Consider the following 17,099-nt stretch of genomic DNA (forward strand, 5'->3'; position numbering starts at 1 on the left):
CCTTGTATGAATGTCCCACAATTTATTGTGTTTAATTTTCCCCGCTTTGGTCACACTGCACATCTTGCAGGATCTTAGTTCCTCTTCTAGGGATCGAATCTGGGCCACATCAGTGAAAGTACCAAGTCCTACCACTGGTTCGCCAGGGAATTCCCTATGTGTTTAAAATTTTAAGGTTAAAATATCAGAGGAACATTTTATTTTGAAATTTCTTGAAAGTTACTTCACCATTATGTTCCTAAGGCAAATACCCACTTTTGTTTGTTTACCATGTGCTGGTTCTCTGTTAAGACTCTATATGTATGAACTTAGTTTCATTCTTCTTAGAAAAGCAGGGAGACTTGAGTGAAAACCCCGTTCATCAACTGTTTTCCAGCTGACAAGCTTCCATAGATTTTCCACAAAAAGTTAGTTTTTTTCCCACCTGTTTTTTTGTTTGTTTTTGTACCCAAAATGTGTTTATTGGAATGGTTTCCCATTCATCTTACTACAGGGTACTTTTAGTGCTACTTCCATCTGAAGGAGCATCCTTCTGTAAGCCTTGCTTTTCCTCCTGTAGGCTGACAGAGGATGGTGGAGCAGCCAACACACAAAACTACTGTTTGTGCATGGCTGAAAACGGTGGTGATTTTATAGCATCCTGAGTGTTTTACATCCATGAAATAGGAATTGGGGCTCTGCACCAGGCACTTCTTCTTGTGTTTCCTCTTTTCCTCTTCTGGAGAGGGATGAAGAAGATCCTTTGCGAGAGGCATGTTCTCATGATGAGGTCATCACCACCGGAAAGACACTTGTTTTGAAAGTGCTTTTGAAGGCATCATTGGCTTTTTTGGCTGAATCTTCACTTTCACTTCAACTAGCTTTTATTGTGCTCTTTCCAACACTGATTTGAGATCCAGTTTCTTCACTAATAAAATAAAGTAGATGGATGAGTTGTTTCTAGGACTTTTTTATTCTAGCTCTAACATATTTGATTCTAGAAGACAGTGTGATGGGTGGGTTTGTGCATTTTCAGTGGAAGGCATAAGACAAAATGATTAAAAACTTTCCCTTACCATCAAAATGTTTATATCAGAGAAGATAAATATATACAGCATGCTTAAGGTATAAAAAATAAATCTTTTAAAGGGAATTTTATGAGAACATATAGGAAAACAAATTGACTAAAGAAGGGAAAGAAGGCTTCATGGAAAAGGAAATTAATCTGGACTTGAAGACTAGATGAGAGCTAAATGTGCAAATCTACAGATGTGTGGAGGTATAATCTGTGATTTAAGAGTTAAAGTAGGTGGGATGGAAGGTGTGTCAGATAACATGTATTTGCTCCTTTGGGTCCCCTCTTCACTGTGCTCCACATTGAATATTCATACTCTTGAGAAGAGTCCTTATGCCTGGGAAAGTTTACCTGCACTGATAGACTTGCTTTTTCTCTGGCTTCCAGTTGGGAAAATACGAGAGTGAGAGAAGACTGAAGTAGGAATATCTGCTCCCTGACCCCCTCCCTGCCGTGTCTCCATGGCTTGCTTCCTCTACTGAAGGCACAGCTCTTATTTAGAATCCAGCTCAATACTGGGTCCTCTATCCTATTCCACTGATTTGTTTATCTGCTTTTGTGCCAGTATCATACTGCTTTGATTATTGTAGCTTTGTAGTATAGTCTGACATCAAGGCACATGAGTCTTCAAGCTCTGTTCTTCTTTCTCAAGATTGTTTTGGCCATCTGAGGTCTTTTGTGTTTCCATACAAATTTTAAAATTAATTTTTCTAGTTCTGTGAAAAATATCATTGGTATTTCGCTAGGAATTAAATTGAATCTGTAGATTGACTTGGGTAGTATGATTATTTTAGCGCTATTGATTCTTCCAACCCAGAAATGTGGTATATCTTTCCATCTATTTGTGTCATCTTCAGTTGCTTTCATCAGTATCTTATAGTTTTCTGAGTACAGGTCTTTTCCCTACTTAGGTAGATTTATTTCTAGGTATTTTATTCTTTTTGATGTGATGGTAAAGAGAACTATTTCATTAATTTCTTTTTCTGATAGTTATTAGTATATAGAAATGCAACAAATTTCTGTATATTAATTTTGTGTCCTACCACTTTACTGAATTCATTGATGAACTCTAGTAGTTTTCTGGTAACATCTTTAGGATTTTCTATTGTGTAGGATCATGTCATCTGTAAACAGCAACAGTTTTAATTTTTCCTTTCCAATTTAGATTCATTTCAGTTCTTTTTCTTCTGTGATTAATATGTCTGGGACTTTCAAAACTATGTTGAATAAAAGTGTATGGCATCCAGGTTTTGCTGTTGCCCTGATATGGTATCTGTGATAATTGTGAAATTATTATATCTTATCCATGATGTGTAGGGGCCACCTTGCCACTGGGAATCATACCCCAAAGCTGTATTGCATCAATGCTCTGTCATAATCAGTGGTATCTTAGGGTGGAAGAACTATAGTATATTGGTCTGTAGTATAGTATATTGTATATATTGTTCTATAGTATAGTGTATTGCCTGACTTATTCTTAGGAAAGGCTAAAAAGGTCCACTTCAGATTCTTGTGGGAAAAAAAGACAGTTTGAATTTTATTCTGTAGGCAAATGAGGGCAATTCTTGGGCTTCTAAACAGACTGCCATAATTAGGCTTATGATATAAAAATGATCTTTGAACAATGTGAAGGGTGGACTGAAAATAGATGTCTGAATACAGGAAGACCAATTGGGCTGCCATTGCAGTAATTTAGGAGAAAAAAGTTATGATGGCCCAAAGTAAGGTAATTAGAGTGAAAACAAAACAAAAAAAAAATTGGACAGATATGACAGCCTGGTAAGGCTGTTACTGTTGCAGGAAAAATCAATTAAATCAGAATAGCACAAGTTTTGGGTTTAAGACTTTCAGAAAATCTAAAAAGATAGGTATAGACCCATGGATCCTCCCTTTCCTAGTAGTTTTCTCCCTTGCTAGAGCAATATTCTCATTTGTGTGGAAACCAGGGAAAGGTTCATACCAAGAATTTTAAAAGCCATAAATTGATAACAGTTGAAGCTGAGTTATAGGCAAATGAGATTTGTTATTATTCTTACTACTTTTGTGTATGTTTGGAATTTTCCACATTAAAAAGGTAAAACACAGAAAAATTAAAGTAGTCATCCCTCAATATCCACAGGGATATTGGTTCCAGGACCCCTCACAGATACCAAAATCTAAGTATGTTCAAGTTCTTTATATATAAGGCATAGATTTTGCATATTCTATATCTGTGCATATCCTCTTTTATATAATTGTGTTTATTTCTTGATGTGTCAGGTCTTCATTGCTGCTAAGGCTTTTTCTCTAGTTGCTGTGAGTGGGGGCTACTCTCTAGTCACACTGGGCAGGCTTCTCATTGAAGTGGCTTCTCTTGTTGCAGAGCACAGGCTCTAGGCGCTCAGTCTTCGGCAGCTGCAGCACATGGGCTCAGTATTTGGCGCTCACAGGCTCTAGAGCGCAGGCTTAGTAGTTGCGGGGCACAGGCTTAGTTGTTCCACGGCATGTGGGATCTTCCCCAACCAGGGATGAAACCCATGTCTCCTGCGTGGGCAGGTGGATTCTCTACCACTGAGCCACCCGGGAAGCCCTCCTCTTGTGTACTTTAAGTCATCTGTAGATCACTTAAAATATTTAATACAATGTAAATGTTATGTAAATAGTTACAGGCATTCAGGCATGGGGCAAATTCAAGTTTTGTCTTCTGGAACTTTCTATAATCTATCCCATATGCATACTTACATGTGAAATGACTTATGTATGAGGAAGTTTACTGAACCATTCTTTACATTAGAAAAATATTTTTCAAAAAAACAAGCAAAAGCCTCTAGGATGCTGGTTAAATAAGTTTTATTTTATCTATAAAATGGAATAATTTTCAGTCAATGGAAAGAATAAAACTGTTGTATATACAGTATATTTATATGGAGACATCTCCTACAAATAGTCTGTGAAAAAATACACAAACCCAAGTGAGAGTAAATTGGTGTATTATATATATACTGCTGTTTATTATATATATTCAAAATATATACACATACCTAAATATACTCAAAAATAACTGGCAGCCCAGAGATAAGATTGCAGTAGGTGGAATTGAAAGAGACACATGTACCCCAGTGTTCATTGCAGCACTATTTACAATAGCTAGCACATGGAAGCAACCTAGGTGTCCATCAGCAGATGAATGGATAAGGAAGTTATGGTACATAATCACAATGGAATATTACTCAACTCTTAAAAGGGACGCATTTGAGTCAATTCTAATGAGGTGGGTGAAACTGGAGCCTATTATACAGAGTGAAGTAAGTTAGAGAAACACAAATACTGTATATTGATGCATATATATGGAATTTTGAAACACGGTAGTGACAATCCTACATGCAGGGCAGCAAAAGAGACACAGATGTAAGGAACAGACTTTTGGACTCTGTGAGAAGGTGAGGGTGAGATGATTTGAGAGAATAACGTTGAAACATGTATATTACCATATGTAAAATAGATGACCAGAGCAAATTCGATGCATGAAGCAGGGTACCCAAAGCCAGTACTCTGGGACAACTTGGAGGGATAGGGTGGGGAGGGAAGTGGAAGAGGGGTTCAGGAAGGGGGACACATGGATACCCATGGCTGATTCATGTTGATGTGTGGCAAAAACCATCACGATATTGTAATTATCCTCCAATTAAAATAAATAAAATAATTTTTTTAAAAAAGATGGCTGTAGGTGCATGCAGGGAAATCATCCACTCAGTGCTAAAGGGTGCACATTTCTTGCAGTTCTCTACATTCCTACATTTCTCCCTCCAAATTGGCTTTATCCTAAAACTTGTTCTCTTATGGCCACGTGATGGCTGCAACCATTTAAGTATTTACATGAAGACACAACTTCCAGCAAGAATGTCTCTTTTTGGGTTCACTTTCCTGTGCTGTGTTGTGCTCAGTTGCTCAGTTGAGTCCAACTCTTTGCGACCCCCATGGACTGTACCCACCAGGCTCCTCTGTCCATAGGGATTCTCAGGCAAGAATACTGGAGTGGGTTGTTATGCTCTTCTCCAGGGGATCTTCCCAACCCAGGGGTCAAACCCAGGTCTCCTGCATTGCAGGCAGAGCCTTTACCATCTGAGCCACCACTTTCCTGCTGCTGCTGCTGCTAAGTCGCTTCAGTCGTGTCCAACTCTGTGCAACCCCATAGATGGCAGCCCACCAGGCTCCCCCGTCCCTGGAATTTTCCAGGCAAGAGTACTGGAGTGGGTTGCCATTACCTTCTCCAACCACTTTCCTAGGAGTGAGGAAATCTTCCTGGAAGCCCTCTAGTGGACAAGCCTTGATGTCGCATTGGCCAGGTTTGTAAAACCTTCCCAGTCTGAGACCTAACACTGGAAAATAAATCGCTTAGACCAGTGGTCCTCAGGCTTCCCAGGTGGCTCAGGGGTGAAGAATCCACCTGCCAGTGCAGGGGACGCAGGAGACAAGGGTTTGATCCCTGGGTTGGGAAGATCCCCAGGAGTTAGAAATGGCAACCCATTCCAGTATTCTTGCTTGAAAAGTTCTACGGACAGAGGAGCCTGGTGAGCTACAGTCCATGGGGTCACAAAGAGTTGGACGTGACTGAGCGCACACTCACCACCACTGTTTCTCAACCCAGGGTAATTTTGCCTTCCGGGGGGCATTCAGCAATATCTGGAGACATTCTAGTCACACCTGGAGAAAGGGTGCCACTCACATCTTTAGGGTAGAAGCAAATGACACTGCTAAACATACTAGAACACACTTGAACTGTGCACCACGACCAAAAATTACCTGACCCCAATCCTTGTGCACTGTTGGTGGGAATGTAGATTGATGCAGTCACCTTGGAAAACAGTATGAAGTCACATCAAAAAACTAAAAATAGGTCCAGCAATTCCAATTTTGAATATATGTCCAAAGGAAAAGAAATCACTATGTCTTTTGGAAGATATCTGCACCCCCATATGTGTGTATATATCTTTTGACAGAGATAGACCCATATATGTGGTCGTAAATGGCAGGGTTTCCTTCTTTTTCTTCTTTTTGTGACTAAATAGTATTCCACTACATATAAAAGAGGACAGAAGAGCCTGGTACACTTCAGTCCATGGGGTCACAAAGAGTTGGACACAGCTTAGTGACTGAAAAAATATATATATATGTGGAAGATATACTGTCGGAAGATATCTGCACCTCTGTGTGTGTGTGTGTGAATCTTTATGTGTGTGCATATATATATATTTCTTGCATCTAACTTTATATACACACACAAGAGTGCAGATAGCTTCTGACAGTATATCTTCTACATATATATACACATATATGGGTGTATGTCTATGTCTGCTCCACAACAAGAGAAGCCACTGCAGTGAGAAGCCCATGCTCTGCAACTAGAGAGTAGCCCCTGCTCACCACAATTGAAGACAAGTCAGAGCAGCAATGAAGACCCAGTGTAGCCAAAAATAAATAAGTAAAAATAAAAAAGGAATTGTTAATACCTGATGATTTTCTAGACATAGAAAATGGGAGAGAGACTGTCATTGGAGAGATGTTAAGATTCATAGAAAAGAATAACTGGAAAATGATTTTACTGTTAACCAGAATAGAAAATTCAGGAAAAGAAACATGTGTGGTGAGGTAAAGGGAGATGAAGTGCTGTTTTAGGCTCCACTTGCCTTTGTCAGCATTCCTCTGGAAGCAATTATCAGGATTAATTTTATAGGGCTGTTTTTGAGTGTTATATACTATTCAATACTATGTGTCAACAATTTTGTAAGCCTGATACAGGGTGGTTCTTGGCTGGCAAGTCAGCTACCCTATTGTATTCGTGGGCCCTGAGTTTGCAGAAAATACCCTGTCAAATTTATCTTTCTGGACTTTGCCAGAGGCCACTCTGGAGGCCACTACCCACTCCCACTCCTTTGTTGAATCACAGCAGTTGTTCAGGCAGGATCTACTGCAACAACTTGGTTCTAAGTTTCTTGGTCAAAATCACAATCCAATTGTGCCTCTCTGTAATTATACCTAAGCCATCTTGATTGATTTTGGTAATTTCTACTCAATATTGGGGAAATAGGCTTTGTTTGGGCATTTTCCTCTGACTTATTAAAAAATACTTTGAAACTTACTGAGTCCAAGTTCTTTTTTTATTTTTTCAGAATTTTTCTATTTATTTTTCTACTGATGTATAGTTGATTTACAATGTTGTCTTAGTTTCAGGTGTACATCACAGTGATTCAGTTTCATATATGTATTGTTTTTCAGATTCTTTTCCCTTGTAGTTTATTACAAAGCATTGAGTATAGTTCTCTGTGCTATACAGGAGGTCCTTGCTGGTTATATGTTCTATATTTCAGTTGTGTCCAAATCTTTGTGACCCCTTGCGCTGTAGCCCACCAGGCTCCTCTATCCATGGGATTTTTCAGGCAAGAAAAACTGGAATGGGTTGCATTTCCTTCACCAAGGGATCTTCCCAACCCAGGAATCAAACCCGTGTCTCCTGTGTCTCCTGCATTGCAGTCAGATCCCTTACCCACTGAGCCATCTAGTGTCTAGGTTAATCCCAAACTCGCCAAGGAGGCATGTCCTAATTCCAAACTGTTTAGTTACTGAAGAAGAATTAGAGCAGTGGCCCAGTTCACTAACAGTTATAGTTCAGGGGTATTATTTTGTCTACTAACATAGCAATGATAATCTTGCTGGTCCAAATGGAGACCAAATACCTTCGGTGTAGGCCCCAAATCCATAGCATTTTGACTTATATTTGGGGACACATCCTCCAAAACAAGTGAAAGGCAAAGGGGTGAGGGGGAGAGATTCCTGGGGAGCCACACACTATGCCATGTAGGGCCCGGTTCCCTTCCCCAGATGCCCCTTTTCTTCATGGCTCATTTCTGGTGTCCTTCACTGCAAGGGCATCAGTTGAGACCAGCTCAATCCGTTAAATAGATGGTAATAAATTGGAATAGCAAAAGAGGAGAGGTCAAGGTCTTGGTTCCTTTCTACCCAGGAGACTCCTTTTGCTTTCTATGAAAATTCTCATATGAAGAGGCATCAGGAAGGGCAGGCTTTATTAAGCCACAAAATAAAGTGTAAAGAGTGCCTATATTCTTACATTTACATAACTGAGAGCAGTCACTCCAGCAGTTTCTCTCAGAAAAAGATATGCTCTAAAGCAAAATTCTGTGTTCATACAGAGTAGCAGCTGGCCAATTTTTAAATTTTTTTTTTTTTTTAAAAAAACAAAAAACCCAAGTTCTACCTAATCAGGCAACATGCTATTCTTCCTCATTCCGTTCTCTCTGGGGAAGCAAACTCATCATTTCGTAACATTCCTTGCTTTTAGATCTTTGAACCTCTCATTGTGTTATGTTTTAAATTATTGGTTACAGTTCTATCTCAACAATCTAGGTCTTAGAAATATTTGAACTAGTCCTTACCAACTTTCTCTTGCCTCAGATTCCTCTAATTATTTATTTTTCTTTCTTACCTATCTAGAATCCAGATCACTTAGTGACCTGTCAGTATCTTGCTCTTCCCAGGTGGTGCTAGTGGTGAAGAACCCACCTTGCAGGACGTAAGAGACATGGATTTGATCCCTGAGTCAGGAAGATCCCCTGGAGGAGGGCATGGCAACCCACTCCAGTATCCTTGCCTGGAGGATCCTGTGGACAGAGGAGCCTGGCGGACTACAGTCCATAAGGTAGCAAAGAGTTAGACATGACTGAACAACTTAGGACATCAGTATCTTATCAACTGTGTCAGTTTGGATTTCGTTTCTCTTGCAGATGTTCTTCTCCCAGAGAGTAAACAGCTATCTTTCTTCATTTCAAGTCTACGGAATCAATTTCTCTCATAGTCTATAGATTCTGGGTTATTTTTTTTACACATATGCACCTCTTTTAGTTTCTGAGTATTTATCTTTCCCCTATTTCTGTTGCTTAAAGGACTTTTAAGGAATCATAGGTCTTCTCTCTTTTCTCTATATTCAAAAGTTTTGGTACACTACAAATGTAGTTATATTTATAAAAAATTTCAAACATCGTAGAAGTTAGAAAGTCTCCCCCCAACCATGATCCCTTCCCCTTGCACATTCTCCAGAATTAACCACTGTTAATATAGCAATATATATCCCTCTAGATATTTTCAAATTATCTTTCTTTCAAAATATGCTTTAGTTTTTACTCTTTTATTAGAGATTATACATTTTATAATGCTTATGTTGGTCAACCGGGATAATTATTCATCTTTGTATGATATTAAGCTTTTGTGTTGATTTCTTCTCTACTAAACACTCTCTTCTTGGTAGCACGTCACTCCTTCCCCTTTTCTGTAACCTGCTCTTCCCACTCCTTCAGCTCTCTGGCTCACACAGAGTCATTACACTGTTACACATGCTATCCCTTCCTCCAGGCAGAGTTGACTGGCCCAAGAGTGACTTTATAACCCAAGTTAGAATACCCCAGCACTGCTGAACTTTGTTGATTGGTCAGGTGTGGGCACCTGACTTAAAACTTACAAGCTTTCACACAGCAAAGGATACCACTTTAAAAACTGAAAGACAACCTATGGAATGGGAGAAAATATTCACAAATTATGTGACTGACAAGGGCTTAATCTCCAAAATATAAAAACTGCTCATATAACTCAACAACAAAAAAACAACTGACCCAAGCAAAAAATGAGGCGAAGATCTTTTTTTTTTTTTTTTTTTTTTTTAGTGGAGTGCAGTTTATTACACCGGCGGGCCCAAGGCAGAGTCTCCTCTTAGCCAAGGACCTCGACCAGCATTTGTGAAAATCTTTTATACCCCATGTGTCCAAACCCACTACCCCAATTCCCTTGAGACTTACATAAACAAAGGAAGGGTAAATACAACTACAATAACCCCATCATTCACGTGTTATGTGTTCAAACAGTCAATAATCAATAAGCCCGAGGCGAAGATCTTAAAAGACATTTCTCCAAAGAAGACATGCAGATGGCCAGTAGGCACACGAAAAGATGCTCAATATCACTAATTATTAGAGAAATGCAAATCAAAACTATAATGAAGTACCACCTCATACCAGTCAGAATGGCCATCATCAAAAAGTATATAAATAACAAATGCTGCAGAGAGTGTGGAGAAATGGGAACTCTCCTATACTGTTGGTGGGAATGTAAATTTGTGCGGCCACTATAGAAAACAGTATGGAGGTTCCTTAAAAAACTAAAAATAAAGAATTCCCTGGTGGTGCAGTGGTTAAGACTCCAGGCTTTCACTGCCAAGGGCATGGGTTAGATTCCCCGATTGGAGAACTAAGATCCTGCAAGCCAAAGATTGTGGCAAGAAGGAAAGGAAGGAAGGAAGAAAGAAAACTAAAATAGAATTACCATGTGATCCAGCAATCCCACTCTGGGGCATATACTTGAGCAAAACTCTAATTCAAAGAGACACATGTATCCATATGTTCATGGCAGCACTCTTCACAACAGCTGAAACATGAAGACAACCTAAACATCCATTGATAGATTAATGGATAAAGAAGATGTGGTACATATATACAATGGAATACTCCTCAGCCATAAAAAAGAATGAAATAATGCCATTTGCAGCAATATGGACGCAACTAGAGATTATCATACTCTGTGAAGTCATAAGTGTTAGTTGCTCAGCTGTGTCCTACTCTTTGCAACCCCATGTAGCCCATCAGGCTCCACTGTCTATGGGATTCTCCAGACAAGAAAACTGGAGTAGGTTGCCATGCCCTTCTCTAGGGGATCTTTCTGACCCAGGGATTGAACCTGGGTCTCCTGCATTGCCGGCAGATTCTTTACTGTCTGAGCCGCCAGGGAAGTCATAAACAGAAAGGCAAATACCATGTGGTATCACTTATATAGAGAATCTAAAGTATGGCACAAATGAACCCATTTATTAAGCAGAAGTATACTCACAGACATAGAGATCAAGCTTATGATTGCCAGAGTGATGCGGGGGTAGGGAGAAGGATGGACTGGGAGTTTGGAGTTGGTATAGATGCAAACTCTTACATTTAGAATGGATAAATGTAACAACAAAGTTCTACTGTACTGTATAGTAGAGGGGAACTATATTCAATCTTCTGGGATAAACCATGATGGAAAAGAATATTTTTAAAAGTGTATATATGTGTATAACTGAGTCACTTTGCTGTACAACAGAGATTGGCACAACGTTGTAAATCAACTATACTTCAAATAAAAAAAAATTCACCTGCCCCTTGACTAGGCTAAAGAATTCCTAGATAGCTGGTAAAACATTATTTCTGGAAATGTCTGTGAGCGTGTTTCTGGAAGAGATTAGTGTTTGAAAGGTACACCCATCTATGTGGGTGGGCATCATCCAATCTGCTCAGGTGCTGAATAGAACAAAAAAGTGGAGGAAGGGTGAATTTGCTCTCTACTTGGTTTGAGACATCCATCTTCTCCAGCCTTTGCACTAGGACCCAGACTTACCATCAACTTCTCAATTCCTGGACCTTTGGACTTGGACTGGAACACACAACACTTGCTGCTCTGGTTCTCAGGCCTTCAGAGTAAGAGTGAATTACTAGTGACTTTCCTAATTTTTCATCTTGCAGACCACAGATTGTGGATCTTCCTGGCCTACATAATTGTGTGAGCTGATTCCTATTATATATATATATATATATATATATATATATATATATATATCCCACTCCAGTATTCTTGCCTGGAGAATCCTCATGGACAGAGGAGCCTGGCTGGCTATAGTCCATAGAGTTGCAGAGTCAGATATGACTGAAGTGACTGAGTATGTATATATATTCCTGTTTATATCTCCTATTGATTCTATTTCTCTGGAGAACCCTGACTAATACAATCACATAATGTCACTTAGTGGGAAGGTCTTACCTTCCAGGGTCTAGAATTTGGTGTTGGGGATTAGAGACTATAAGATCAGTTTGTTTAAACGCTGAAGTTTTACTAAGCAAAAATATCAGGGACATTAGAAATAACATTTCAGGATTTTAGCATTTCTAAATATAGACGTGAGTAAGGTATCTATCTAAGTATAATAACATTCAGCCACATTCTCAAACTGTATTATCCTAAATGGCAATAGTAATCCTTCAGGTCATGACATGCATTAGTTACAAGCAATTTCTAAAAAATATGTAAATCACAACTTAAGTTGCCACATGTGTCATTTAAGTTAATACTTTTCATCTTTGATTTACATATTCAGCTTAATATATGTACTCAGAGTTTTATGACAAGTTATGCCATTATATCTTTTCTAATTTGTTCATAAATTATAATTCAAATTATAAACTTCTCCAAGTCAATTCAAATGCTAGTACATGTTCTTTTAAGTTTTTTAAAAATATACTGAATATAGGTGTTCTTCTACACCTATGTTTCAAACTATAATTATTCAGAATTTTAAACTGTTGTCTATGTATATTGATTGTTACTGGCTGGGTTCCCTGGGAAGTAGACTCTGACACAGAGCTTGAGGCAGCAAGCCATTCATTAAGTTGAACCTTGGTGGCTCACCATTGTGTTGACAGCAGTTTAACCCTTGTGCTGCTTAAATCCACTTCTTCACATACATTCTGGAACACCTCCTCCCAGATCCAGTAGACCTATTTTCTAGGGGAAATTTAGAAGTGGAAGTTGAGTGGAAAGAATTACAGCCCTGATGTCAGGGCTATAGCTGAGTTCATCTTGCCTCTCCTCCACTATCTACTGAAGATTCTTATCATTCTCTGAGAACACCTTTGCTGGTCTTAGCAGTTTGCCCCATGGTTTGGGTCAGGTCCTTATCCTACAGGTCTGGTTCCCAGGGAACCAGGTCTTCTTTGGTACATAATAATTTGTATACTTGTCCATTTGCCGTCACAATTGGGCAGGAAGTATCAAGAGGTGCCCAAGTAGATTTTCTGGGCACCAAGCTTATCCTCCCTTCCTGGTTGGTCATCAGGGTCAGTTATTTCTGAGGGAATGATGAGTCCTCTCTTTGTCTACTAAGTTGGATTTTGCCAATGATAGTAGATGGATCAGCCTTGGCAAGTGAAATTCATCTTTTTGGGTCCATGTTCAGTCACCGTGGATATTCTATTCAAGCACCCACTGGTCAAGCACTGAAGTGGCTGATGACAGAGGCTGACTACCATCAAGTGGCCAAGTCATTTTGCTTCTTAGTTGCTTATGTTTCTTCCATGATGGATGCTGTCTGGTAGAGATTAACATAGGATACAAAGATCCTCATAGTTTGTGTACACTCTCATCTGTCTATCCACTCTACCCTAGACCTACTCTATTCTAGTTTTGTAATCTTCCTTCAGATACCTGCCCAGGTGGCCAAGCCATTCACCGTTGACATGAGTTTGCATATGGTCTGACTGTGGGCCACTTATCTTTCCACACAAAGCAGAGGAGCCAGGACACAATATACCCTTTGGGAGGAAATTCACTCACCACCTTTTTTTTTTTGAGGCCACACTTATGTGGGGCTGTAGTGACACTTCTCTTTTCAGCTTGCATCCACATGTGGAGTTAACCCAGCCATGGTTCAAGCTTGAATCTTTCTCCTCCATAAGCTCTTCCTGAGAAATTTCTCACATAGCCATAGTGAAAATGGAACGGAAGGTGCTGGTGCAACCTCCTTGTGCCCATGAGTCCTACTTGTGCTGAATCCTAGATGTACCACTTTCATCTCATAATGAATCATTGCTAGCCTGCCTAAGCTTTGACTTGGTGAAATAGGTCTCACAGAACCCACCTCACCAGGGTAGTTATAACTGTAAGGTTACTTGGTGTCCAGTAACCATGAGTAAGCCCCTTTTGGGACTTCCCTGGTTGTCCAGTAGTTAAGACTCTGCACTCTCAATGCAGGGGCACAGGTTTGATTCCTGATCGAGAAACTAAGATCCCTCGTACAGGACGGTGCAGCCTAAAAAAAACAAAAACAAACAAAAAAGACCCCTTTCTTCTACCAGGGTCTAATAGCATGCCAGAATTTTTTTTTCAAGAGTAAAATTCTCTGCTACAAATGTTGTGGCCTTGCTGTAGAGTCCTAGAGGCCTGCATTGTGATTATCCCACTGGGGTTTGAAAAAAGTCCACATAGCATCTTTCACCACCATTGACACATCTAACATCATATGTCTTCCAGGCAGTGTAGCCCAAGGCCTGATTGCACCATAGTCTGATACTACTTCAAAGCCCTTTCTCCTCTGGGCCCTGCTCAAAGCTAGCAGCCTTTCTTATCACTTGAACCCACATGTAGAATATGCTACCTTTAGAGCCTGAAGAGACATATTTGATGTTGGGCTCCCTTTTTCACTGTGGGGGATGTGAGATGCCATAATTGATCCTTTAGTTTGAAAGGCATATCCTAACATGCCCTTGACTAATGGATTCTTAAAAATTGTATTTTCATGTTTGATAGAAAACAGCAAAATTCTGTAAAGCAATTATCCTTCAATTAAACAATAAATAAGTTTTTAAAAAGTTGTATTTTCAGGGACTTCTCTGGTGGTCCAGTGGCTGAGATTCTGTGCTCGCAATGCAGGGAGGGGGTGGGGCTGGTTCCCTGGCCAGGGAACTAGATCCCGTGTGCCACAAACTAAGACCCAGCACAGCCTAAATAAATTTTTTTTTTTTTAAACTGTATTTTCATGGCAGGCTCCTGAATCTTAGTACATTTTATTCTCCACTCTTCGATTGCACATATGTCCTGTCAAGATCTCCAATGTTGTAGCCCTTTTGTGCTTAACCAGTTTGATTAGAATGATGTCATTGATATAGTGGGTCAATATGATGTTTGCAGGATTTTCAGACATTCAGAACCGCATTGGGGGAATTCCCTGGTTGTCTAGTGGTTAGGACTCTGCTTTCACTGCCGGGGCCCATGTTCGTTTCCTGGTTCGGGAAGATCCCACAAGCTGTACAGTGTGGCCGAAAAACAAACAAAACACCTCATGGGATTATACTAAGGCAGAAACATATATTGTATTGTAACATAGCCTGAGAGCAAGATTTTAAAGGTACACTGTCCTGTCCATGTCTTTCTAATCCCCATTTTGGTAGAGGTGGGAAAGAAATGTCACCAAATTAGTAGGTATATACCATCTATTGAGGCCATATTAATTTGCTATAGCAAAGATCCTATGTCTGGTATAGCAGTAGCGATTGGGGCTTCAACTTGATTGAGTTCAATAGTCCACTGTCATGTTTTAGGATCTAGCCAGTTTTTGCATGGGCCAGACTTGTTAACTAAATCAAGATAATATGCGGACCACCATCCCTGAGTCCTTTTGAATCTTAGGAGTGGTACTAATTATACTGCTACCCTTTCCAGAAATACACTGCTTTTGGTTTATCATCTTAACTGGAGTTAGTAGAGGAGGTAGAGCAGTTTCAGAGGTTTTCACTTGGCCTTCCTTACTACGATACCTCTTCACTGGGCCTCCAACCACTAAGTGTGTCTATTCCAGGTATATATTTAGGGAATGGTAAAATAACCACTGGTAGGTTTGTGGGTACAATGGGCTCACTGGAGCTAGACCCTGACCAGGATTCCAGTTATTGCCTGAACCTCATATGCTCTCATTCTAAAAGGGAAGTCAGGATGATGCTTCAAGTCTCTGGGTACCTACCAGCGTAAAGTCAAACCTAAGTCCAACAATTATAGAAATGTTTGGATACTCCCTTTTCCAAACTATACACTTATCCAAATAAATGACTAGAGATTCATTTGGAAAAGAACTGGGGAAATTATTTCCCCATTAATGGCCATGGTTCCTTTCTCCTAGGCACCCAGCTCCTTCAGGTGATGAACTTTGAGTCTGAAAACTGGCTCAGATCCAGGAAATGGGCAAAAGATTGTGATGTTTTATTGGTAATAACTGCCTTCAGCCTTCTTACCATCTATTATTGATTTTTTTTAAATATATAAGTCAAATAGTACCATTGTTGGCTCCCCATCTATTTTACACCTAGAGACTCCATGTCCTATTAGCTATTTCCACAATTCTAAGGGACAACCCCATTGACTGCTGCTGACTTTTCAATTATCATGAATATTCTTATCAATCCTTATTGATCCAAAGATTAATAACTACCGGGATTCCCTGGTGGTCCTGTGGCTAAGATTCTGTGCTTCCACTCCAGGGGGCAAGGGTTCAATTCCTGGTCAGGGAAATTCCACATGCTGCATGGTGCAGCCAAAAAACAAAAGTTATCACCAAAGATTAACAATCAGAGAATCTAGATGATGGGTTTACAGGTACTTAATGTTCTGTTTCAACATTTTGTAGATTTTTTAATTTGCAAAATAAATGTAGGGGAACAAAAATAAAGGCTATGAATTAGTAAATAAAAAAACCAGTGACAAAAATTATCAGCAATATATTCTTATAATTAAAATTTTTTTAATTGCTTTAAGGCCCAAGCTGATAAGTTTGTTGTGACCTGTTAGGTTGATACAAGACTTTGGAGAACAATGTGAATTCCAATATGTGTAAAAAGCAAAAGTTCTGTTGTACAAATTCCATTGCTGAAAACTTATCCTGAAGGAATTATCTAATCTATGTAAACAAATTTCTCATGAATGTATGCATTAGTGCATTTTTCTTAATAGGAGAAACCTGAAAATAACCAGAGTATGTAACCATGAAGAATTAGGTATGGTAGTGTATCTACTTAATAAAGTATTCTGAGACCACGAAAGTTACCAGTGTTGACGTGACACACTGGGAAAGACACAATATTACTGACGCAGTATTTTTGCCAAAAATGTACAAGTTCAAAAGTGTTGCATGAACATAACAAGTTCACAATATTGTAACCCTATCAGCATCAAGTATTCAACTGTCATAGGAAACAATCAGACAAACTAAATTAAAGGATATTCTTCAAAACATCTGTCCTTTACTCTTTTTTTAAAAATTATTTATTTATGTGTTTTTGGCTGTGCTGGGTTTTCGTTGAGGGGCTCTGGCGTTCTCTAGTTGCAGTGAGTGGAGCCTGCTCTCTAGTTGTGGTGCACAGGCTTCTCGCTGCGG

General features: G+C 39.5%; 1 protein-coding gene across 1 annotated transcript; it reads right to left on the bottom strand.

The window, feature by feature from the left end:
• Positions 1-506: 506 nt before the first annotated feature.
• On the bottom strand, positions 507-755 carry LOC133071835 (small ribosomal subunit protein eS27-like). Its single transcript, XM_061164703.1, has one exon. The coding sequence runs from the start codon at positions 753-755 to the stop codon at positions 507-509; it is 249 nt and encodes an 82-aa protein (XP_061020686.1).
• Between the last annotated feature and the right edge of the window lie 16,344 nt (positions 756-17,099).

The sequence above is a fragment of the Dama dama genome, chromosome 17 (genome assembly GCF_033118175.1).
Source record: "Dama dama isolate Ldn47 chromosome 17, ASM3311817v1, whole genome shotgun sequence".
Classification (NCBI taxonomy): domain Eukaryota; kingdom Metazoa; phylum Chordata; class Mammalia; order Artiodactyla; family Cervidae; genus Dama; species Dama dama.